Source organism: Amblyomma americanum, chromosome 1, assembly GCF_052857255.1.
Source record: "Amblyomma americanum isolate KBUSLIRL-KWMA chromosome 1, ASM5285725v1, whole genome shotgun sequence".
Lineage (NCBI taxonomy): Eukaryota > Metazoa > Arthropoda > Arachnida > Ixodida > Ixodidae > Amblyomma > Amblyomma americanum.
Window position 1 is genome coordinate 488,779,084 of NC_135497.1, and position 25,840 is coordinate 488,804,923.

The 25,840-nt window shown below is 47.0% G+C and overlaps 1 protein-coding gene across 3 annotated transcripts in view; it reads left to right on the top strand.

Annotated features, from left to right (window-relative positions):
• Positions 1-25,840, top strand: part of l(2)37Cb (DEAH-box helicase 16 lethal (2) 37Cb) — a 551,956-nt gene that overhangs the window by 444,449 nt on the left and 81,667 nt on the right. For all 3 annotated transcript variants that reach the window (XM_077650750.1, XM_077650749.1, XM_077650751.1), the window contains 4 exons: positions 3,839-3,897; positions 8,469-8,625; positions 15,996-16,168; positions 18,757-18,886. In XM_077650750.1, coding sequence (XP_077506876.1) covers positions 3,839-3,897; positions 8,469-8,625; positions 15,996-16,168; positions 18,757-18,886 — 519 coding nt within the window. The remainder of the gene's footprint in view (positions 1-3,838; positions 3,898-8,468; positions 8,626-15,995; positions 16,169-18,756; positions 18,887-25,840) is intronic.

Genomic DNA, 25,840 nt, shown 5'->3' on the forward strand with positions numbered 1-25,840 from the left:
GGCTGTTTTTTCAGTGTGGAGCAGATGTTTTATTTCCGGTTTATTCTCTGGGTGTTGCATCATTCTTTCCTCTAGTTAGCTTTCATGTTCCACCCCTGTCTCTGCTGCAAGCGCAAAGCATGGCACCAATTTAGAGCACCAATTTAACGTCCCAATGCGACTCAGGCTATGAGGGATGCTGTAGTGAAGGGCTCCGGAAATTTCGACCACCTGGGGTTCTTTAACGTGCACTGACATTGCACGGTACACAGGCCTCTAGAATTTCGCCTCCATTGAAATGAGACTATGCGGCCGGGATCTAGCCCACGCCTTTCGGGTCAGCAGCAGAGCACAATAACCACTGAGCCACCGCGGCGGCACTGCTGTTGTTTTAAAAAAGTGGTCTGTCTATTGTGACAAGCTGCATCCAGGTGGCAAGTGCATACTTTTGTGGTGCATATGCTGCGCTCCTTCAGCTGTGCCACATTTCTGCCCTTTAGTTTTGTCCTCTGATGAAACTCCTGCCAGTGACCGCCTCCGTGGTGGCTCAGTGGTTGTGATGCTCGGCTGCTGACCCGAAAGACACGGGTTCGATTCCGGTCGCACTTCAGTGCAGGTAAAATGCTAGAGGCCCATGCACTGTGCAATGTCAGCGCGCGTTAAAGAACCCTGGGCGGTCAAATTTATCCAGAGCCTTCCACTGGAGCGTCTGCATAGCCTGAGTTGCTTTGGGACGTTACACCACATAAACCAACCAACCAACCAAGCTCCTGCCAATATTTGGTTTGGAGACATAAAGGGCTGGTACCACAAGTTGAATGGTGATGAGTGGCAGCCCACATAGGTGACAAACCTGTGCTGTTAGTATTTTTTCTCCTAATAATGGCTCTGTTGAAGTTGTATTACATGAGATCACTGCGTGCATATGTTGAGAGCAAATGGTGCCGTGGCTGACTCCTACTTGAGTACGTGTGGCTGTTGCCTGAGAGAGATGCCCACAAAGCAGTGGTTAAACACTCAGTGCCTGTTCTTATTTGCACGCAGTGTATATGCAATGGCCAAGTAGGGCATGACAAGCTGCATTAGCCTTTTATGGTGTGCTGTTTTTTTTTTCAGCAATGATCCTTCATTGATTATGGTTGCAGATTTAATACAGTGTTGCCGTTATCAGAGTGCCTTTACACACAGCGCTAATGGGGCCTTCAGTTTCTTTCCTGAGCAAGAAATTTTCTTTGGGAAAAACTGAATTTCACCAGTGAACATAGTTCCATTCCCTCCAAGAGCTGCCCTCGACTATAAATGCCTTGGAGATCACCTGCAATGGCAGCTGCTACTGACGAATGTTATGCTTGCTACTAGCATTGCCTTTTGACATCACTCTTGTTACACGGCTGTGGTTGCTTTTATGCACTGACATGTTGAGCTTGCAAATAGTGTGCATCAGCGGGCATGGAAGTCAAGTATTGGTCGGTGACGTTAACTTCAGTCTCGAGCATTCAGGCAGGCAGAATGTTTATGTAACATGGCTTGATTCACGAAAGTAATATAAATTATTCTCCCACATATTGGTGTCCTCATGCATGTACTATCAGCGACAAATGAAATACGAGCAGGACAATTCAGTCATGAACAGCAAAATGAGAAGCTCAATACAAGCAGAGGGCAATTTCATTTCAAAGGCATGAAGACTGTCCTCTAGAGGTGTTTATCAACCTTACTTGTATTTCCTCTCCAGGAAGTCTAATAGGGTGGCAGTTTGGGCTTGTTGGTAGCGCATGACATGCAAAATAGTGCAACAGCACACAGGGGACAAGCAAGAACACGCTCTATTGCTCACTTGCAACAGTCTATTGTGAACCACAAGGCAGTAAATATACATGAATTGGCTGTGCGCCTGTGCAATGTATCGCTACTTCGTGTATATTTATTGCCTCGTGGTTCACAATAGACTGTTGGAAGTGAGCGCTAGAACGTGTTCTTGCTTGTCCCTGTATGCTGTTGCACTATTAGTATGCCTCTCCAGGAGCTAACAAGTTGGTGTTTTTGGGTTGGCACTTCCGTCCTCTTGTTAGCACTTCATTCGCTGCTGATAGTACGCTCACACTCTGTGAACTTATCCCCACACATAGAGTATGACAAGGACATCAAAATAACAAGCGTCCTTCATACAGCGTCAGCTCCGAGCTTCTTCATTGTTGCCCACGGCCTGTCTCAGAGCCTGAAGCAATACTCTCCACAAGTAAAGCACATAGAGTAAAAGTTCAGTAGTTCGGAGAGCTGTATAATTCTAACTGCCAGTGTGGTCCCTGCCACCGCCCATGTAAGTCTATGGCGTCGGACGCTAAGGGTCTCGCACCGGTTAATTCAAACGGGCTCCCCAAGGGTGGAAGGGAGGCCCCCATCCTGGTATGCATCAAGAGATCGCCTAAATAGCCGTACTCAAAATGTATTCCATGCTGCTTAGTCAGTCAACGCACCTCTCATGGCAAGTGTCACGAGTAACGGATGGCCCCATCTCCAAGAACAGTCCAACCACTTAGTTTCAGTTTCGCTTATTTGAGCTTTGCGCCAGCCTGTGATGATGCCGGCTCAATCAGCCACCATCAGAAAACCAAGCTAACCCAGCTGAGCATGTTTCGGATGCTGATTGGTGCGTCGCTGCCCCCCCCCCCCCCCCCCCTCTCCTTTTTTTTTCTCGCCGCTTCGGCGCCATTCCCTTCACTTCCATCCATGTGGTTCTGTTTATCATAGAAGCGCACTGCCCGTCACACGCCGTTCGTGCTTTGAAGCCTCCACACTTGCAACGGTGCCACTTATGATGAGTGTGACCGGCAGCAGTGGAGCTCCACCGCGTTGTGCCGTGAAGGATGCCGGGGAGGCCCTTACAGTTTTGGAGCAGTTCTGTTTCAATGCTCCTGGCAGTATCCATGCAAGAAACCATTGATGTAAAGTTTAAAAAAAGAGTCTGCTGCGCCATTCCTACCTCTAAAGCAGGAACCCTTTGCCCAGTCTTTTAATAAATAAATATACCGTGATGCAAGCAGTTGTTGGTAGTTTTTTCAGGGTCATTCGAACATTTTTTCTGGTTCCTTGAAGTTTGAGTCTGCGAGCTTTTACTGTATTCGCATACTTATGTAAAGTTACCATTTCGGAATAATATAACATAGCTAGTGGCTGCCTTTTGGCCGCACAGCCCCTTTGGGTTCCGTACCAGGCTCACCTGTAGTGTTTCCATTGCCATAAACACATTAAAGTACTTCAGAAATGGCCATTTGTGGGCTGGAAAATTTCACTTTAATGATTTTAGTGGCTGCTGTCATTATGCATGTCATTGCTTGTGAAGGGCATTGCAGGAGCAGTGGTATGCACCAGATGCTGGGCATGTCATGTTCGATCTTACATCTTTCACTTTCAAGTTTAAATGTTGTTTCATAGGGGCACCCTAACTTGGCCATCTGGATGAATTGGTTTTTCATGTGCAATACTATAAGGGCTCTACCAAACGTAATGCAAAAGAGGGCATAACGTTTTTTTAGCTGGTACATAATGGTGGTGTGTTATCATTCTCAATACAGCCTCCTTTACTTGCACTTACTTGCAGGGCTTCTGTATTTATTATTAAACATGTGTCCATTGAAGAATATTGGTTGTTTTGTATTGACCAGTTCTTCCTAGTCGCATTAACCCTTTGTGCATTACTCGCTCATCTCAGAAGAGTGTGCAGTGTTATTTTACACTTGCATAACTGTGTCACATTAATTGATAGGATGTAGCGTGCTAAACATGGCATCATGATGTCATTGGAAGTGGTGCCTTTTGCAGTCAAAAGAGGAGCTCATTATTTTTTTTGTTTTTGCAGAAGTCATCGAAAAAGAGGCACCTTCGTCAGAAAGCAGATGATGGCAGTGACGAGGAGAGGTATGCCTTGCCATTAGCATGGGATTTTTAGTATTTAGGTGGGCAGTCTGAAACCATGTGTTGTGCCGCCGCGGTTTCAAATCCCATCGTGGATATGTACCCGCAAGCATACAAACATCTCAAGGTCTTGCTCTATGCTTACCCATCGGAATAGCACTTTCGCATTAATATCCGGCCACAGCTGCATGCAGTTCTTATGGTAACAGTGTTGCAAGTCGAGACAAGTTCTTAGCTCATCCAGAATGAAAAGGGTGTTGCCACCCAACGCTCCGGTTTGTGGGTTGCATTCATGGTTGTCTCACGTTTTTGTGATGTATTATTTTGCTTGTCACTATCATAAAACAAGTATGAAAATTAATAATACACATAACAGGCCAAATAATTGTGTCGTTTACAGTTAAGCCTCAATGTAACGAAATCCTCAATGCAATGAAGTATTCCAGTTTTCGTAAGTTCGTGTCCATAGAACACCGTGTATTTCTAGCCTCAATATAGAAAAGTAGGTTTTACCGCACTTGCAATGTAGCGAAATTTCATTGCTGGCTGGAAATGAATCTGAGGAAAAATTCTGTCGCGGCTGCGAGTGGTTGAGCAAAGCGCATGCCGAAGTGCGCATTGGAGCACGTGCATAATATGGGCACCCTTGGCTTTCACACACAGAGCGCATAAGCAGACGCAAATACGACGATAATCATGGTGGCGAGTGTGCCGCCAGCCGCGCCATCTGGGGTAGTGCGGGCGAGGCTGGTGTGAGCGTCTGCACAGCCTTGGCAGACTGCCAGGCCAACCCACAGCTCTTGCTATCTCACCCAAAATGGGCGCTGAACGCGACGCACTGCCTGTGCTCAAAGGTAGCGCGCTGCATTTATCGCGTTTCCAGAAGCCCCAAAGCTTGGTAAAAGGACTGGAAAGGTCAGTGCGGTTGGCACACCCTTCCTCGCTTCTCACTGGGATGATGCATGTATGTGCAAAAAGACACAATCGCAAGCTGTTATGGCGCAAAACACGAGGAGCGGGGGGGTCATATTTTCATTTCATTGCTTGGTGACTGGAGGATACTCTTCTCACTCTCGCCAACATGGAGAAAGAAAGGATAGTAGGGGGGGGGGGCAGACGGCGTGGCTGCCGCTGACAACCACAGGTTGGAGCAGTGGCAGCAGCGGAACACATCGTCGCGTCGGCAGTGTGCTTGGCGCATTTGCAAGAGGATGATGATGACAGCAAAACCAAATCTCCAAGAGGGGTGCATCGTTCTCGTAACCCACGAGGTAGTTGGCACAGTAGATTTACTGAGGCAGCTTGCGAGCTCGCAACATATAAGCAAGATGCGAGTAATGCCGTTGCTGCTGGCGAAGGAAGGGCAGAAGTAAGGGACCACTTTATTTACAAATAACGATTTTTCCCGTGAGTTATTCACAGCGTGTTTTTGGCCTATTATTTGCATGCTAGGAGCCGAATTTTTATGTAGAGAAATTTTCCCATTACGAAGTAAACTACCGACTTTATTGACTTCGTTAAATTGAGGTTTAACTGTATTACATTTTATACCCAAGAAATCGCTGCTGGCAACGCTATACTCTCGGCCCTCAAAATCTGTTCTGTAAACGTACTGGGACCTGAGTGCACTTATGTTTAGCTCTACTAGAATGCACTTTTAGCAAGTGATGCTCCTTGCAAATGCACTTTATTTTGCGTGCTTGACAGAGGTATCAGTTAGCATAAGGGTGAGGACAGTCAGGCTGGAGAGACGAGTTTGCTAAGCACCTGGAGGATATCTTGGTTCAGACATGTGAGCTAGTAATGAATGAAGTACGATGAGGGAACTGGAAGGATGTTTCAGGTATTTGTCACAGTCAACCTGAAAGGCACCAGTCTGTGTTGTACGAAACTTAAAATGCCTCTTGCAAAGTGTAACAATAAAACATAACTCGTAGGAGAGTGCTGGAAAAGATATAAGGTTAGAAACTAAAAGGCCATGAAGATTGGAGAGAAAAGGAAAACCAGTTTGACCCAAAAGAGATGTAGGAAGGCATTGTAGAAATTATTCAAGAGAAGACGCTCGGTAAGGAATGGATGCGTAAGGTTCAGGGGGGAAAAAAATGGAAAAAAAACTCGTAATTATTAAAAACACGGGCAAATAAAAATGGACGCTTTTGGGCAGCAATTTGACTTTTCAGTTTAAACTGAGAAAAAGAACAATAATAGTACACTTCATGAGATGCCGCGCTTGCAGACAAAGACAGTAAAGGAAAATAACAACACACTCGGCTGCGCCGAAGTAATAACTTTATTTCTGAAGAAGTCGATTCGCGCCTTTTATGTGCCAGAGGGACAGAGCTGCTGCACGTGCACTTACTACCAGAGGTGTCTGCAGGAGGCCTACAAAAAAAAAAGCTCAAAAAAACAGCTGGTCTCGTGAAATAACAGCCTGGAACATTCATCACCCGAACAAAACAGAAGTAAAATATGCGACAACAAAAACGTGAGAAAGTGTTGCCATAGCAAGGTTAATAAAAGCCAACATTACGTACATCATACATATATCTAAACATTGCACATACGGCTAAAAGAACTATAAAAACAAGTAAGAAACAGATTAACTATGTATACGTAGAGACAAGATAAAAGGTAACAGACAGCGACAAAAACACGATAAAAACCATGGCTAAGGCCGAGTCAGTAAGTGCCAGCAACTAACGTAACTTTGACAAACAATGTTAAAATGCAATGCACGAAGGGCTAGAAATGGGTAAAAATAATTAATATGGCATGAACAGGCGTAGGAACAGGCGTAAGAAACTTCACTTCATGAACAGGCATAGAAAAGGGACACCCATATCCATGTGCCTCGTGCTAGCTTTCCTTGGTACTTGCACTGTTGCACTTGATTCACGAATTTCACGCGGAGAAGACAGGCTGCGGCACCTGCAGTCAGCTTAGGCTTGCTCCTCAAGGGAGCCGTGCTTCCTCCAACTAGAGAGATTTAGTATAGTGTGATCCACTTCCGCGAGGAGCCACTGCGCATGCACAGGTCATCCTGAGGACTCCACAAGGTACCAGGTGCCGGCCAGCTGTTTGCATGCCTGCCCCGTCGGGAGCAGTCATCGCGTGCACACTGGTGGTGCGCGGAAGCAGATCACGCTATGCTAATCTCTATTGATGCACGCCGCCGTGCCGGTTGCAGCGTGCTGTCACGCGGATAGAGCGGCCGCAGACGCCTGGCAGGTTCAGATCTGGACATTGCGCTTCAGTCTGCTTGCGTTTGTTGCCGCGAGCATGCGCAGACCGGCTCCGGCACACGTGCAGGAGTACAGGCACACGACGCGGGATCTCGCTTTGGTTGCGCACGCGCCTTGACCATCCCAGAGGAGGTATGCTGGACCAAAACAACACAAAGCAAGAGTTCCAGAAACCTTATTCACTGGTGACGAATACTTCTAAATTTTGAATACCAAACATTCGGATCGAATCTTATATCGACTACTTTACTATTCGTCTGAATATTCAAAATTATCGAATATTTACACATGCCTAGTCAACTGCTCTTTTTTTTTTTTGCTTCGACTGCTTTCTTGCTGAAAAAAAAGACCAAGATACACTCTAAGTGGCTTTTAACCGCATATAACTACCACATTATGCTATCACCAAAAAAAAATGGTAAATCATCTGTAGTAAATACCGTATTTACTCGTGTAATTTGTGCCCACACATAATCTGCGCACCCCCAACATTTTTACCCGGATTTTTTGAGCAAAACTTTTACTTGCATATTTTGCGCGATCCCTGCTGCGTCAGACCACCAGCATCTATGCGGGTGCGTGCAAGGTAGGCTTGGAAAAATAAGTGCGGCCACGTCGCGGTGTGCGGTTGCGAAAGGTGCAAGTGGGGAGGGCACGAATTGTGCGCCATTTATCCGGCTCACTCGTGCCGGCGATCGCTTTCCTGGACAAACAGTTGTGCGCGCCCCCGAATCCGAAACTGCCGAACCGAACCGTTTGCTGTTGGCATTGCCGCTAGTCAGCCGGGCTGCACACAAGGGTGCCGTTTTATCGCCCGTTATCTCCTTTGCCTCCCACTGCTGGCTGCGCGATTGTATCATAGCGCGTTTATTGCTTCGAGCTGCGCACGTGCCGTCATGCCATCCTGTGGGGAGCTACAAAACGTGGGGAAAGGTTGGAGGGGTATGTTTGAGTCAGCCCCTTTTTTTTTTGCCCACCGAGTGGTGCGAGATGGGGGCCTACATATAGGTGGCAATGTACAGTATGTATGATCTTTGTAGAGTTTTTTGAGATGTGTTTAGAAAATTTTCGCATAATTTGTGCATGCTCTTTTTGAAGCCTTAATTTAAAGAAAAAAAGTGCACAAGTTATACGAGTAAATACTGTAATATTCACCGGGACCAACCAAAAACTGCGTTTTGAAGTGAACATCGAAAAAAAGTGCCAAATTTTAAAAAATAAAACGAGATTTCCAACCCCTAGTGATGATTAGTCAAGAAAAAATTATCCCTGCCTTACATGGAAGAAGATTTGGAAAGATAACTTTTTTGTTCTTGTTTGCTCCTGCTGCAGGCCGCCTGTGAGTGGGGTGAAGGAGGAACCCAGCTGGGACTCTGACCCTGAGGATGAACGGTTACGGGATCTCAAGGAACGAGACGAGTTTGCAGCCCGGCTGCGTGATCGGGACAAAGACAAGACGCGCAACATTGTCGAGCGCTCAGACAAAAGGGCATGTGGCGTTCTCTTTACTGCTCACCTTGTCTTAAATACTGTTAAAGTTGGTGCCTCACTTCGTGGGGTGTGAGATCTGCTTGATTGTTGCCTCGAGCTTGACCCTTTTTAGGACTGCTTTTTGAGGATTCTACCAAGAAACCAATTGTAGGAGATTCCTGAGTGGTGGGAATCTCTGTGAAAGGAATCAAAAAAACATTGGCAGTTGGTGGAAAGACATTGTGTTCACTGACTGGCCTTCAGATGCTTGTGCACTTCTTATAAAGATGTGAATTGCACATCACATGAGAAGAATATAGATAATGCAGGTGATTACACTCTAGTTGTATTTCATACATTTATTTGCCCAATGTTAGCCATCGATCATCCTGTAACTTGGACATTTTATAACTTTCAGCATGGAAGTGACGCTCCACATGTGTTCATGTTTACTGTTTACTAAAATATCATCATCAGCCCAACTGTGCCCACTGCAGGACCAGGGCCTCTTGTTTGTGTCCCCTTTCTTTCGTCTTCATCTTTTTTTGCGCTATTTTTCCAGCATGCAACAACTTCAACTCACCCTGTTTTGCATCCTTGTGTAAGGGCGTCTCCCATATTCCTCCAATTAGCCCTGTCCTGTGCCAGCTGTGGCCACCTCACCCCCTTAACGTTCTCATCACACCTGACTTTCTGCTAGACTTGCCTTCTCTTGGAATCCACTCCGTTGCTTTTAAGAACCAGCAGTTATCTTGCCTTCGCATTACATGCCCTGCCCAAGCCCATTTCTTTCTCTTGATTTCGACTAGGATGTCATTAACCCGCGTTTGTTCCCTCACCCACTCGGCCCACTTCCGGTCTCTTAACGGTACACCTATCACTTTCCTTTCCGTGGCTTGCTGCGTTATCCTCAGTTTAAGTTGAACCATTTTCTTTAGCCTCCACATTTCTGCCCCGTAGGTGAGTATCGGCAAGGTACAGCTGTATATACTTTTCTCTTGAAGGATATTGGTAAACTGCCATTAAATCATCTCAGGAAACCTACAAAATACGCACCACTCCAGTCTTATCCTTCTAGTTATTTCCCTCTCATGATCCAGATCAGCTGTCACTACGTATTTCCTTACCACTTCCAGCACCTCCCTACCAATTGTGAGCTGCTGTTTTCTTCCTTAACTGTTGAAGGTTACTTTGGATTTCTGCATATTAATTTGTAGACCAAGAGTACTGCTCTGCCTGTCTAAATCATTGGTCATGTTTTGCAGTTCATCCCCTGTCAGGAATTGTCATCAGCGAATCGCAGATTACTAAGGTGCTCTTCATTAACTCTTATTCCCAACTGTTCCTAATCCAGGCTTCTGAATTCCTCCTCTAAAACGGGCGGTGAATAGCGTGTGTGAGATTGTGTCTCCCTGCCTGACACCCGTCCTCACTGGAATTTTATTGTTGACTTTTTGAAGGACTGTGGTGGTGCAGCCATTATAGATATCAGCCAGTATTTTCACATAAGGCTGATCTACACCCTGATTTTGTAATGACTGCTAAGGTTTCGTCTAAGTCAAATGTTTTCTCGTAATCTGTAAAAGCTGTAAATTGGGGTTGGTTATATTCTGCATATTCCTCTATCACGGGATTGACAGTGTTAATATGATCCATTTTCGAGTAGCCATTGTGAAAGCCTTAAAGTGATATCTGTGAATATAATTAAAGGGGTTGGGACATCAAATTTTGAGGCTATAGTAAGCTTGTTATGGGCTTCCTCTGTATGGAAGGTCACCCATGGCGAAGTATTGGACGCAACAAGCGCTTAAAATATATTTTAATTGAGTTCCAAAGAGTCCCTAAGTGCTCTTTCTCACGATCGAGGCCCATCGAGGCACGATCGAGGCGCTGTAGGTGGTGACGTAGAGCCCCGGGCACAATATCAGTGAATAGTAGTGACATCACAACACAGTAACGTGACGTACTATGAACGGCGACGCGCGACATCAGCGAGGGGCTGCTTCGGCGACTCAGCTGTCGGTGTGCTGATCGGCATATATGCTATTGCTGACGCACCAGCCGGCACCTTATATCGGTGGCCAAGCGAAACCTTCGCGTCGATGACTCTCTTGTTTGCACCTTCGCCGCAATACGAATAAGCAAAATGAGCGACTACATTTCATATGTTCACCCTTCAGCTCACCTGCAATACCAATAGGCCTAGCTTGTCCGCCAGGTTTGTACGTGCAATGTCGGCGATTGTGGAGAGCGAGTTCACAAGTTTTAGCGGTTACATATGGTCATCAAGCGTAGTTTTGACAACAGGGACCTTAAATCGATGATTGTTAACAACTTAGGATGCAAATACATCAAGTGGAAAGCGCCGCTGGTAGGCGGTGTGACCTAGTCTGTCGGCCAATGCTGCAGGCGCCCGCGGCGGCAGCTAGCATTCGTCGGTGTCGCTTGAGGGCAACAAATTAAGCCATTTTGTTTATCTCAAATGGGTGCCGAACATACCTCTAGATATACCCATTTAAATTCAAGTACTGGACTCATCGGGAAAAGAAAAAAGCAGTTACGTGTCAAAAACACCGGTCATACGCGCTCTCAACAACCTGGCCATGAAGCATTCCCCAGGCTGGCGCTCACATTCTTCGGCGATTCTTGCAAAGTTATCGCACTGCGCAAACAAGTAAACCCGCAACCGGCGCAAAAGAGATGAGCTTGCTTAACCTAAGTGGAGCGCAGCTTGCAATTCTTGAGAACTAACCCACAATTGGTGCCTGTATACAGATGCAGATATGTAAACAAACGTAGCGCCGAGATGCAGTCGTCGTCATGGGCGCATTCCTGGAGGAGTTACGTACCCGTGCGGTATATTCTGAACCCTGTACAATTGTCTGGAAGCATTCATTTAGCGAATACATGGACTGTTTGCTAAACTAGCAGCAGATATCGTAATCAGCAGCCACAGGACCCTGAGCAGTCTCGCAGCGCAGCTGCGCGGGCGGCGTGAAGTGAAGACAGAGACGGGTTTTTCGGTAGGAAAAGTCAGGCATCGTGTCGCTGTAATGTGACCAGGGTCAGCTACGGGCCACCGACACAGACGTCCGCCGAGCATTGGCATAGGCGTTGCAAAGCGAAATACAATGCAGAAACTGCGTTGGCATACGCGGTATGGCGACTGAGAGATCAGCCGAAGCGAGCCGCTTGGTTTCAGGACTCAGTGTCGTTCCTCGCTTGCTTGGCTTTTCTCAGCACATCGCAGTACCGACCAAATTTGTCGGCATATGATTTCGAAAGGCGCTGCTGTGCACAGCTTGTGTACGAGAGCAGACGACGCAGCAATACGTGCGTCACAACTTTTGGGGCCCATGTGACCAGAGTTGCTGCTCTTTCCTGATCGTGATGTCACAGCACACTCCGGCACTCAGAAACTGAAACCGAAATCGCTCAGTATAAATAATGCAATAATAAATTATTCACCGCACTTATATGAATTGCGCAGCGTGTATCATACGTCCTGGGGCAATACGCAACGTTTGAAACAAAGAACACGCCAACCAAAAATTTGGTGTCTCCAGCCCTTTAAGGACAACAATCACTAGGGATGTGTGAATATTCGAAATTTCGAATTCGAATCGAATATGTTATGTAGTCTCTTCATATTCATATTCGAGAAATCGATATTCGAGAATTTCCAAATATTTGGAAATTCCCGAATTTTCGAACATTCGTCATTGGGAAAAAAGGATGTCAAAATGCCCCCTCTTTGGGCTGTTGCAAACCAGTTCCGTTGCTGCTTCCACCATGCTAGCGCAGGGTGCGCACAACAGCCCACTGAGCAATGTGGCAACGCCCAAAGAGCCCTTATTGGAAAGGTCTATACCACCCCTACTTTCATGAATTTGTCCATGGCAAAACTGCAGTATTTTGGGAAATTCTCTGACATTCGAGCTTAAAGTGCCAGGAAAACAATGCAAATGCGTCCTCTTCGCTTCCTTCTGTGGCGTTTATTGAGTGGACCAATCGCATTCGGCACTTCTTGACTTGACCTCGAGCGGGATTCCAAAAGTGGGCTTTTTTACATTTGCCACCTGATAACAAGATAACTGACCACCCACTCCGAACAATCACAGTGAGACAGTGCACTGATTTTTCTTTGTTCCCTCCATAATATGTTACATAGTGGGTGAGGGAACAAACGCGGGTTGATGACATCCTAGTTGAAATGAAGAGGAAGAAATGGGCCTGGGCAGGGGTCATGTAATGCGAAGACAAGATAGCCAATGGTCCTTAAGGGTAACGGATGGATTCCAAGAGAAGGCAAGCATAGCAGGGGGCGGCAGAAGGTTAGGTGGCCGGATGAGATTAAGAAGTTTTTGGAGATACGGTGGCCATAGCTGGCACTGGATGGGGTCATTGGAGAGGCCTTTGCTCTGCAGTGGGCGTAGTTAGGCTGATGATGAGGATGTACAAAGCATTGAATTTTAGTATTCGGCATTAGAGGGGTCACATTAATGTAAGAGGCCAGGATTTGAGCTGAGGTTCGTTTTGCTGCTTTTGCAGGCACTCTGAGCTCTATTGCAAGGTTCAATGATGCATACAACTATAGCTTTCCCATAGCAAGGATCCTGGGAGGGTATCCCCCTTATCCCCACTTTACTTTAGGAGGACTCTGTAATTGTTCATTGTCTGATTGTGCAGCCAGTCGTCGTGCACGTAAGGAGCACTTTCTGATAGAGGCTGTAAAGAGTGACACTGACCAGTCAGTTTTTTTTTCACCAGCTCCGCTATGATGGAATTCCATCAACAACTCATCTGTCGAGGTTTTTGCTTCATGACAAGGACAACATCACCAGTTAAGAGTGGGAACGCATTTTTCTTGTGACAGAATGTTCTGTTTCAACTCTGCTTTGATGCACTGTGCAGCAAATTAGCCTGAATGTTTTGTTACAAATAATTGAGAGCATGGTACTCTTTGTCCATTATTTGTTATTTAAAGGGACACTGAGGAAAACCCTATCAATTTTTTTTTGTTAGCAAAATCTGATACTTCGGCATTTCATGGCTTTGTTGCCGCTTATCTGGGAGCGATGCATTTATTTCAAGGAAATTTGGATTCGAAGTTGCAAAAGTTTTTCCCGCCGCTTCGATTCAAACTCAAGAACTCTTATGACGACACGGAGAACTCTTATGACGTCACAGGACAGAGTGACGTGAAACGTGACGTAAACGGAGACTCCGTGATTTCTGGCGGCTAGCGGTGCGGTCTAGCAGCTGCTGAAATGAAAGCTACCGCCGCCGCACGTTGAAGGCATCTATCGGAGGTCGATACCGTCGCTCTGTTTACGTTTGCACCGGCGTCTTGCCAGCGTTGCGATGGATCCCGTTCCCGAACCCGACGACGTAGTTCTCGCAAAATTTCCGGCCTGCATTTCAGCGACCTCAGCCCCACAGAGCGTGCGATGCTTTTGAGGGAGCACAGTTAGGTTAGGCGCCGGCGGGTCGTTTCCCCCTTCCTCAGTGAGCAGCCGTTGCAAACTAAATATCATAACCCCAGTGCGGGGAGTCGCGAGGCGCCAGGACAAGGTCGGCGCGTTGCGCCAATCGGAGGCTGGCCGGGGCTTTGGGGCCAACGCATTGTGATTCCTTGAACGGCGCGGTTGCACGAGACAGCAGGCGGCGTCAAGGTCTCCCACGGTTGCAAGGGTCAAGTTGTTTATTTTATTGCCACAAAAAACAGATAGGTGCTCAAGGGCGGTCGCGTTTAAAGTGGGCGCCTTGAAACTAAAGCCGACGTACGACGCTTCAACAGCTTTCGCTAGATCCAACGGGTCCACTGGATCGGGCTCTCTCGCCCACTTGCATGTACCTTCAGATGTGTACCGTGAATGGATCAAATTAGCCGAGAGCTCGAAAAGAACAGCTCCGCTCAACTGCCGAAGTTATTGAATTACATCACAACGCGCACTTCGCCGCGGAGCCCATTGAGTCTGGCCGGGCCGGCGGCGGCTGGCGCACTCGGCGCGAAATAGAGACATGCTCCAAGTCTCCCCGCCAGTGCGGTCAGAGTGCGCCGAAGCCGTCGAAGGCGTCGGCGGTCAAGCGCAGTTGGAGTATAGAGGGTCTCGCTTTGGTCGACGTGACGTCGCCGTGCAGCGCGCGCGTGCGTGTTATGCCGGAGCATAAACGCGCCTTAACAGAGCATGCGCTTAACCGCTAACCAACGTATTCGGTGGCGGCATCTATGGGAGCCACTGAAACCCCCGCCCACTCACTGAATAAAAAAAAAAATCCCGTGCCGAGGTTCGGAATCGAACCACGGCCATTTGCGTTTGAGGCGGGGACGCTACCACACTGCCACGACGGCTCAAGTAGTAATTATCAGTAAAGGCGCATCTAGTGAATGCACTCTTCTGATGCAGAAATCTCCGTGCTTTCGCTACGTATATCCTGGCCTAACAGAGCTAGGCTATCAGCAATTTTCCTGAACTGCCTTGTACCTTGTCTCCCGTCCCTAATAAACGATTTCCGTTAAGTAGTTTGAAGTTGACTGGCACAGCCGGGAATGTTTCGCCGGGCGAGCGTGCGAAGACACCAAGTGCTGCCATGTACGATTACCGACCATCGTGCCATCATAGTTTTTCATCGACCGTGGCGATCATCTGACAAGCCTTAACAGGCTCCTTCAAAGCTAAACTATAGCACTTGAAGCGGCACTTGGAGTTCCTCTGCTGTTAGGCGCTTGTAAATCGAGGCGCGTCAAAAACAAAACCACGGGGCACGCAAAGCTCATTGACGCGAAGCGCCTTAACAAATCGAAACTCTCCTGGCCGCCTGTGGCGCCGCCAAGCATCGGTTTTCTTTGCTTCCAACATTCAGGTTGCCTTTTGTCTGCCTTTTTTGTGTGATAAAAGTGCACTATCGGTTTTAAAACAAAACTTACTTCAATATTGAACCGCGCAATCTTCCTTTGTCAGCCTCAGAGATTCGCTACCCATGTAGGAAGGACAATTCCTCCAAGGTGGCGTCTCTTGTCCTACGACGTCACCACGCTTGTACTTGCGAGTTTGGCCTGTGGCGGCGATACCTGTATTTTGGTTCTTACTATTTTCTACCTTACAAGAGCTTTGTTATCAGTAAGAGCGGCGTTTTTGTGATCAGGAGCTGGTATTCTATCGATACAAGCCAACTTCAATTTCTCCTCAGTGTCCCTTTAATAGCAAATGGCATCTTGTGGTAATGGGGATTATTTTGAGCCAGTCTCCCTCTGAGCACAATGACCTCATCTCACTTGCGCAGTCTTTATGTCTTACTCTGCCTCCTTTTTTTTGCTGCTGCTTCCACTTTCGTTGTGAGTGAGGCCCTTTCCTGCATTTGTTGAGGCAGCATTTGCATGCACAGGCATTTGAAGAGGCTGCCAAACGCCTGAAACTGGAGGCGGAAGACAGGCAACGGATCCTGCCTCGGCTGCGGGTGGAGTCACGGCGCAAGTATTTAGAGAAGCGGAAAGATGACAAGCTGGTTGAGCTGGAAGCCGACATCCACGACGAGCAGTTCCTCTTCTCTGATGTCAGGTGCGTGCTTCCCTCTGTTTCATTCAAAGCCCTCCAGATTTTGGATCTTTGCATTGGTGAAGCCATTCTTCCTGCCCCTTTCTTAACGAGAATAACTGGTGAAGAGTTTCAGGAAGGAAGTGGCTTAGAAGTGTCTGCTGAAGAATAAGCACGCAAGGTAGTGGCCTGTGTACAAGTGCTCACAAAATCCCCGTTTTCCAGCTGCCTTAGAGCCAGCAGTTGAGGCCCCCACACTTTTCAGTTCTTGGGCACGTTAGAGTGCCAAAAAATGGTCTAAATTCTGCGTTCTAAAAACTTTTGTAGGCACCTGTACATGGCTTCATTTGTAGTGCGTATGTTCTTCATTGGGAAAATCCTCTGAATAAGAACATTCCAAGTTACAGCGGGCAGTGCACGATGTTGATGCTGCATAATGCATGGTTGAAGGGATTGTTGAAAGAGTATGTGGTAGCTTGTGCTGTTTAGCCGGAAAAAAAAAAAAAAGCTAGTTGGCACCTTATTATCTGCCAAAAACACAAACTGGATACAGGGGGTACATTGTATATCAGGGGTTCTGAGACTGAGCTCCTTGGAGTGTTTTTGGGGTTCCCCGAGCACCTAAAATTGTGCACCGGTACCTTTCTTTTACAGACTTTATTGTGGTACTCATCACACTGTGGCTGTTCATTGCAGACTGTTCCACTGTGCAGCCAGTCATGATTCAATTAATTTGGACATTTTGCATGCATGTCGGGCTGGAAGGAACACAAGCCAAGACATGCGGGGTTCCCCGAGGCTAAAAACATTCAGAACCCCCGCCTTATATTAAGTGGTGCAGTGGTGGGCTTGTTGCATTGTTTTCACTGCACCGGAGTCTGCCCCATATGGGAGATGGGCCAGTGCAGTGCCAATTCCAACAACTGACATAACGAAAAGGTGCTGAGGGTGGACACTTCACTTCCCACCTGCAATTAGTGCATGCTATGATAGGGTGTGCACATGCACTTGTACCTTGGCTGTTACTGCAGCCGCCATTCTACGCCACTCATAATAGAGGGGAAGAACTGGGAAAACAAGAACGGGGCATTTGGCTTCACGAGGAAAGTGTACAACAGCTGCACCTTACCGGTACTCATCTATGGGGCAGAAACATGGAGGCTGACAAAAGGGTACAACTTAAATTGAGGACAACACAGTGAGCTATGCGAATGAAAATGATAGGTGTAATGTTGAGGTACTGGAAGAGGGAAAAGTGGGTCAGGAAATAAGCACAGGTAATGATATCCTGATCGAAATCCTCAAGAAGAAATGGGCTTGTGTGGAAAAAGGCGGAGTGCATGTGGCAGGTTGTCAGATCATGAATGACATTTTACCAATATTCCTGAAGAGAAAACTAAACGACAGCTGTGTCTTACCGGCTTTCACCTATGGATGAAGCAGAAACATGGAGGCTGACGAAAAGGGTTCAGCTTAACCCTTTGTAAGGCACAGACTCTGTGCATGTCTCACATGCATACAAATGGTACAATTTCAGCCATGATGTCTCTAGGGATTGAATGACATCACTTTCAATCTCTTTCGAACACTAGTTTTGTAGGAAAAAAAAAGTAAGAGGTGCAGAGTTGCGCCAATGGCTTAGTAAAAGATAAATCATTTTGGTATGTGTTCTGTACCTCGGTCTCTTGGACATATAAGACAACTCGGACTAGAATTGAAAATTTCTTCAAAAAGTATCATGAGGCAGCTCATTGGTGGGAAAGGCTGAAACGCTCAATAGTTTTTCAAAGTGGTTTTTTATTGCGCCTAGATGCCTCTCGTCGAACTTTGCACCAGCGCTTGTAAAAACATGCAGAACACCAAGGAGGTCTATTAGTCAAAGTTAAAAATGCATTGAATGGTTGGTTTATAGTTCTGTAGTATTCAGCACATAAAAGTATTGCACATAGGTGCATCTTTGCACTTGCAAATGTCCTCTTAAAGGTGCACTAAAGAGGACTCTGAGCTCACCTTTTTTCCGCGGGAACTCGATCTACACGCTCTAAGCATTCTTAGAAACTTCAAATTATTATCCTGTGTGGCCAATTTCCCTATTAAATTAGATTAAACGTCCTGGCTCCTGCCTTCTTTTTTTTTTTAAACTGACCTCCAATAGTATGAGGAGTCAACCAATGCATGGAGTCTTGGTTGACTCAAAGGCGCCAAAAGGTGCATATTCCCCATAGGAAAGCATTGCTGCGCACTGTGCCACAGGCCGCTGAGCGAAGAGCCATCTCATTGCATTTAGAGGAACTAGGGCACTTTATGTGTGAGCGGTGTAGGCCGCTGTGTCCCCACCGTGGATACAAATCCAGTTTGCTGTAAAGCTTCGCCCACATTCAGGGCTGCCGAGCAGAATTCCTTGATGACAAAAAGTAGGCTATTGGTAAAGCTTTTCTTGTTACCTAAAATCACACAAGATTGTAGGCTCGTTTGGTTTAGTCAGTCATTTAAGAGCTCATTTTTTTCACTGCTGTGATTGGACCACTCTTTTTATTGTTGGGCTTGGAAACTGGTGGCGTGTTGGGAACATGGTCACGTGTTGACGCTGTCTGCTATTCTGATGGACGCAGGCTGACAGAGCGTGAGCGTAAGGAACTCGAGTATAAGCAGAAAGTGCTTCAGCTGGCCAAGGAGCATGATCAAGCACGGGATCTGGAGAAGGTCCAGCGCTACCGCATGCCCCAGGAGCGCAAGGGGAAGGTAAGTTGGGGGGGGGGGGAATGGGAAGGGCCACAAAGTTCTCGAGTGAGCATTCACTAAATTTCCATCTAAATTTGATGCATTTGGAAAACTGTGCTTAAGTGGATCTGTGAGGGAGTAGTCAAGATTTACAGTAGAATCTTGATAACAGAACTCTCGCCTCATAATTGGTTGGCATCGTATTAAGGCAGTGCCACTGAAGTCTCGTTAATCGGAACGGAAATCAGGTAAATGAAGCTAGAAATAAAACCGAAACTGCAACTTGTATTTACCCAATTCCGATGCGCACTTTTCTAAAGGAAACTTGCATCTCAAAATGGCATGCACATTGCGGCCGGAAACAAAACAGGAACCACGCTGTAGCCAACCCCGCTCTCATTACTGTCACGAAACGGCAGTTGGCATGGTTGGCATCCTGATCCCAACCGTGTGCTTGGTACAGCGAGCTCGCTTATAACGGACATGAGCCTCGCGCGCCGTCCGTACGTTATATCCCGAAGTTTGTAGTAAATGGACCACAGCTTTAAAGACACTTGCTTGTCAAAACACAAAATCTATTTCTTTGCTAAAAAGTCCGTGATGGACGTCTGTTTTTTCAGCGCAGATCCGATGAGGGCGGCTCTCTATGTAGCCCATTGCTACAGGTGCGCTAATGGGCGCTGGCTCCAAAGTTTCATCCTCGTCTGATTCCTCCGCATCACTCTCGTCCCGCACTTCAGAAATGATGCCCTCGTCCATGCACGGTTCCGCGGTGTCGGTGTCATCGGCAGAAATAAAATCATTCCTACCAATGTCATGACTCCCCATGTCGGAGTCGACGAAGCACTGCCACAAATTGCCGCCGGGCTGGTCATCTTCCGAAGCATTAGGCTCAGCATCAGACACTGTGTCTGCGAAGCCGGCCTTGCGGAAGCAGTTCCACACGCAAGTGGCCGTCACCTCCGCCCAGGCTGCTTTCACCATCTCTACCGCTGAATATAATGCAACTCGAAGCGGCAAGTTGGCAGCCGGGCGGTCAACAGCGATGAGCAAGCACTGCACAATGTAACACCTATACGATGCTTTAAAGGCACGTATTATGCGAAAGTCAAGCGGCTGCACTTTAGAAGTGGTATTGGGCGGCAGGAAAAGCAGAGTTACTGCCGTCAGGGAAATTCGCATGTAGTGCGCTGAGCAGTTGTCCAGCGCAAGTAGCACGCGTCTGCATTGCCTCTGCATGTCGCGATCAAACTCGCTCAGCCACTCTGCGAATAAATGGCCAGCGCTTTTCATTTCGTGACCGCTCCGGGCACGGTGTTCCCGTCCGCCATCCCGAATTACAACCAGGGCCCGAGATTTGAACGAAGCAAACGGAACGTCCGCTCTGCAACAAGGGTGACAAAAGCGCGCGATGGGGTAGACGTGCAACGTGCACAAGCGGCAATCAAACTACAGGTGCAGGCGCACAGCGTTAGCGGAGAGACCAATAAGGGGTGTCCGTGAGCATCAGTGCTTAGCCTCCTCTATTTTTTCCGTGCCTGGTCGAAGGCTGCTGAACCGCCGTCTGACTCTGCCGTGTTTCTCCGCGGGGCGGCGCTGCCATCCCTGGATGGATGGGTGTGCGCGTAGTTGCGGCCGGCTGCAGGGGCTTCGGTGGCCGCAGAATAAGCCTGGGCTTTGCCTACTTAGCAAAGGACCAACTTGACCTAAGCCATTACCAATTCATGGCTACAAAAAAGAGGAATGCTCTTGTATATCATCTGGGAAATAAACGCCAGTTAATTGTGAGTCAGCAGCGCCGAGCGCCTCGGCACCAAATTTTTGCTTGTGTGTTTTCTTCTTCCAAATTTTTGCAATGGTTCTCTCGAAGTCAACCTTGTTCATATGCCCCGCAGTGTTCTGGCCTGTTCATTAACAGGGAAAGGAGAGCGATGGCAGAACACTCCCTGGCTGACTCTGAGGGAACATGCGTTGTGCTCACTGCCGAGAAATCAACACATGATAGTCAACACCACCACAAAAAATACGTCACTCTGCCTTATGTCCGAAGTGCCAGCGAAACCATCGCCCGAATCCTCAGAAAAGGGGGTCTCCAGGTTGCGCACAAGTCTACTAGCACTGCTGCGCTTGCTTACCTGTTCCCAAAATCGGCCACGGAGAAAAAGAGCCAAAGCCATTATCTACAAAATTCCTTGCGCCGACTGCGACGAAAGCTACATCGCGAAGCCAGAAATATATAAAAGAAAATTCGGCAGCACAAAAACGACATCCGCAACTATGCAAGAAAGCGCAATCCTGTAACCAAGTATTTCTAAGACACAGAATCAACTTCGACGAAACCAGCATACTCGGAACCAGAACAATGTGGCTAAAACGCTCTTCCTCGAATCCTGGCACATTCAAACGACTCCGAACAACATCAACAGTACAAAGAGAAACCTCCCCGCTGTATACTAACGGGGACTGCGCTTTGCAGCTTTCCACTGAACGTCACCACACAGTCTGACAACGTGACTCATAGCTTTAACCATGTTCCAGGATATCCAGCGTTGCGCAATGGCTCCTCAGGTTGCATCACGTGCCGCCGAGCGAGTGAGCGGCTTAACCCATGAAGGGGCGCTCTCTAAAAGGCAAGCTGCAACTCGCCCACAGTCACATGTACCTGATGAAGTATCCGAGTCGGTTATTTTGTAAGGTTGTGGTTGGTGACTTTCTTGGTTGACTTTCTTTCAACCTAAATTAATATGTGCTATGGCTTATTGCTGTGTGCCAGGATGTACCATATTTACGCGCATAATTTGAGCACTTTTTATTCAGAAATTAGGGCTCCAAGAAGGGGGTTTCACAAGCGCGACTTAAAAAACTCCACAATGGTCATAACACGCAATATAGGTATAGTGTATGTAGCTGCGTATACATCAGCACCCAGACTCGCACCCCACGCTGCCTGCCCCCCGAAAAAAAGTTCACTCTAAATGAAAGGCCCCCCCCCCCAGCCTTCCCTCGCGGGATGGCGTGAAGGTGCATGCACAAAGCTGAATAAGATGCTAAACCACGTTATTGCTTGCTGCCCAGCCAATTGTTCGGTAGTTCCGGATTCCGTAAGTTTGCTTTCGCAACTTCGTCCGGGAAAGCAGTCGCAAATCAATAAATCAATTGTCACACCACACAATTCTTTAACAGTACCGCACGAGCATCGACCAAACTGCTTGTCGGCGCCTTATCACGGCGCGGAGCTGAGAAGCCAGCGAGAATAGCCACGTGCGCACAAGTTTTCCGACACAACTATTGTCGTCTATGGGCAAACTTGTGCGCACGCGGTTATTCTCGCTGGCTTTGCCGCTCCACGCCGTGATAAGGCGCTGACAAGCACTTTGAAACTTGCCGTATAGTTGTGATATCCCATCGCAAGACATGACCGAACAACCGAACACAAGCCGTCAGAGCCACCAAGAAAAGCATAGCCGGCAGTCGAGTCACATGCATCAGCCAAACAAACAGCGGTGTTGGCTCTTCTATCAGCTGCCGATCCTCCCCGGAAGCGCTGCTGGCCGTTCCGAATGGTGATGCCGCTGGCGCCGCCGCGATTGTAACAGCGGCCTCTGACATCACCATGAACGCCCAGTGCACAAAAGATTCAAAAAGCCTTCCAAACAAACACGCAGAATAGCCGAATGCTACTGGGTACAGCCATAGGGTAGAGCCCGCGTGCATGATGGTGGTCTAGCGCAGCGCGGTGCGTAAAATATGCGAGTAAAAAATTTTTTTTGTAAACCCGGGTGATAAGTTAAGGGTGCGCAAATTATGCGAGGGTGCAAATTATGCGCGTAAATACGGTAAGTCTGACGCAAAGCGGGAGACCGAAGGCATTTCCTTCCACGAGATTCCAAGCGACAATGAACTTAGAGCGCAGTGGTTAAAAGTTATCTCTAGAAAGAACTGGGTGCCGAATGCCACACCTTGGTATTCGGTCGTCTGCAGCAAGCATTTTCTTTCAAGCGACTACAAGGAAGTATGCACAACCCGGAAGGTGAAAAGAGGTGTGACTCCAAGCGTTTTTCTGGACTATCTGCAAGAGACCGCGCAGCGATAATGCTGTACGAAAACGGGATGCGTCCATTCCATGCCCCATGCTCCTGGCCGATGCTGCTTCCAAGCCGATAGATGCAAGTAGCCTTTGTCCCGACGTCGTCGGTTGGTCTCCACTACCAACTACGTTGTCTCCAGTACTTCAAAGCTCTGCAAACATGGGTGATTCAATCAGTAACAGTGAGCATGTGGTCGAGCCGGAAGCCTCAACACCGAGAACTGCAAAAGACAAGGTGACACAGGCTGACATCCGCAGTTCTATTTCTGTTGCGAACGCCAGAAGTGCCGACGAAAAGAGCAGGACTTGAAAACCCGAAAAGAGCTACTGAAACAAACAGTGGACAAGTACAAGGAGGAACTAATTCAACTGAAAGAGGACTGTCATCTTGCTGCTTTTGCCGGCGTCGTCAAAGCAGCGAATGAAAAGCACTTATGTGCAAGCCTTCTGGTCGACCAAGTCAAAAACATTTCAAAAATCAGGCCAACCTGGTCCAAGCTTGTTGTGCATCATTGCATAATTTTAAGGAACCTGCCAACACAGGTGTACGAGCACGTCCGCAAAGAAGGTCTCCTGAAACTGCCATGCAGCTCTACTTTGCAAAGATTCCTCGGAGTCAATTCAGGCGAGGTAGGCTTCACATCTCTTGTTAAGCACTGCCTTGAGGCAGAGGCAACGGGCCTAAAAGCCGAGCATGCCAAGGTGGGCTCGTTAGTAGTTGATGAGATGCGAATGCAGCAGAGGCTTCAATATAACAAGCAGAGAGGTTCATTTGTGAGGGAAGTAGACCTGGGGAACAGCACGGAAGAAAGAGCTAGTAGTGATCCTATTTTAGCCAACTCACTTCTGTGTTTTGTGCTAGTAGGGCTTTCGGTGCGCATCCGGATACCTGTGGGGTATTTCATCACGAGAAACTGCACTGGCCAGAAGCTGTTTTCCCTGATAAAGTACGTCCTAAAAGAATTGGAAATAATTGGCTTTAAGATTGTACAGATTCTGGCCGGTAATCACAAACTCAACGTTCTTGCTTTTCAACTGCTGTATATTTTTTTTTTCATTTCATTCATTTTTATTTGTTCTTCACAACATGACGTACACATTGTGAAAGGGGCCAAGAAGAAAAGCCGTTCCTTTACGGCTTGAAAAAAAAATCTTCGTCCCCCCTGGCATTGACGGCAACGAAGCAACACAGTCCAGAAACAAATGTACAGAAAAAATATACAGAAATATACAGAGACAAACAAAATTATAACTTGGCATTTTTATGAAAGGTATGGCGACAAGCTCATGGAACGGTCGGGAAATAGAGACATGCAGTCATAATGAAACAGTGGCTAAATATCTGTACAAGGTGTTTTGTTTATGAAATGTGTGGTGTGTATTAGGGACATGCAAATTAATAAAACAGCGCCTTCAGGTTCCGGAAATTTAGTCCTAAAATATCTGTTCCCGCTTTAATATGTTCATTTAGTAATCGAGGCAGGTTATTCCTAAGACTCTGAAACCCATAGTTCGTACGGCATTTTGGCACTTTCCAACGGTCTGTTGTCCTCGTACTGTAGGCCGCGTTGCCTATTAATTCTAAGTTCGATATGTCCAAAAACAGCCTTTGATTTTCCTTGATGCTGAGTTTATATTCGCGTAGGAGTTTATAATGATACATTTTAGTTATTGGAATGACCTTAAGATTTCTGAAGATAAATTTACTTGAGTAAAACTTAGGCAAATTATTAATGATCCGTAAAACCTTTTTTTGCATCCTTAAAAGACTATTAAGGTTTTTGTCGGTCGTTGTGCCCCAGACTAAATGAAAATAGTTCATGTAAGAAGAAAATAAGGCATAATAAATGGCTAGTTTTGCAGACATTGGAAAGACATAACGATTTCGACTGAGTATACCTGTTATGGAACATAATTTCTGCAAAATATGGTTTACGTGGTCATCCCATTGCAACGTCTTGGAAAAGAAAACGCCCAATACCTTTATTATTTCGACGACCTCAATCCTTGTACCTCTAAACAGAAGATCGTAATCGGTAGATAGCTGCTTACCCTTAGGGTGAAAAATTACTGCTTTTGTTTTTTTTTTGTATTAATATTCAGTTGATTACTGTCTGTCCAAGCTTCCAACTTTTTTAAGGCTATGTTTCCTTTAACGAACGCGTCGGCACAAGAGGATGAAGGCACAAATATACCAGGCACAAATATGATAGAAATTTAATGCACTGCATAAAGCACCTTCAGGATCCGACACGAAACTTGTTTCTCGCATTTGACCAATGCCACATAATTAAGAATGTGGGATCCCAATTCCTTGCCCGTGACCTCAGTAAGGACGGCGAGGTTTCCTCCTCCCACCTCAAAGACCTCTACAAGATGCAACAAGAGAGCATCGTGAAGCCTGTTCGTTTTTAACGCGTAAGCACATCTTTCCGTCAAACATTGAGAAAATGAATGTTTCAAAGGCTGTACAGGTCCTCTCACCTCCGGTCACTGCTGCGCTCAAGCTCCTCGAAGAACAAGCAGGACACACCTGTGACATGAGCATTGCAGCTGTGGGTCCAACAGCCATGTTTATGGACACGATGCACCACTGATTTCTTCTAATGGATGTGAGCAATTGCGTGCAGCACATTCATAAAAAAATACCAGACAGCAGGCAATACGACTCTGTCGAAGATGCGCGTCTGAGTTGGCTGACAACGTCCTCCTTAAGCTATCTTGAAGACATGCGGCGTAACTGCCAAGCGAAACAGTTCTTAAGCAAAGAAACATATCAAGCGCTTGTGATGACGACAAAATCAACGTGGAAGGCATCAAGTACCTCATTGCTAATGAAAGGTTCAAGTTTGTTTTGACCAGAAAATTTTCTTCGGACCCCATAGAGT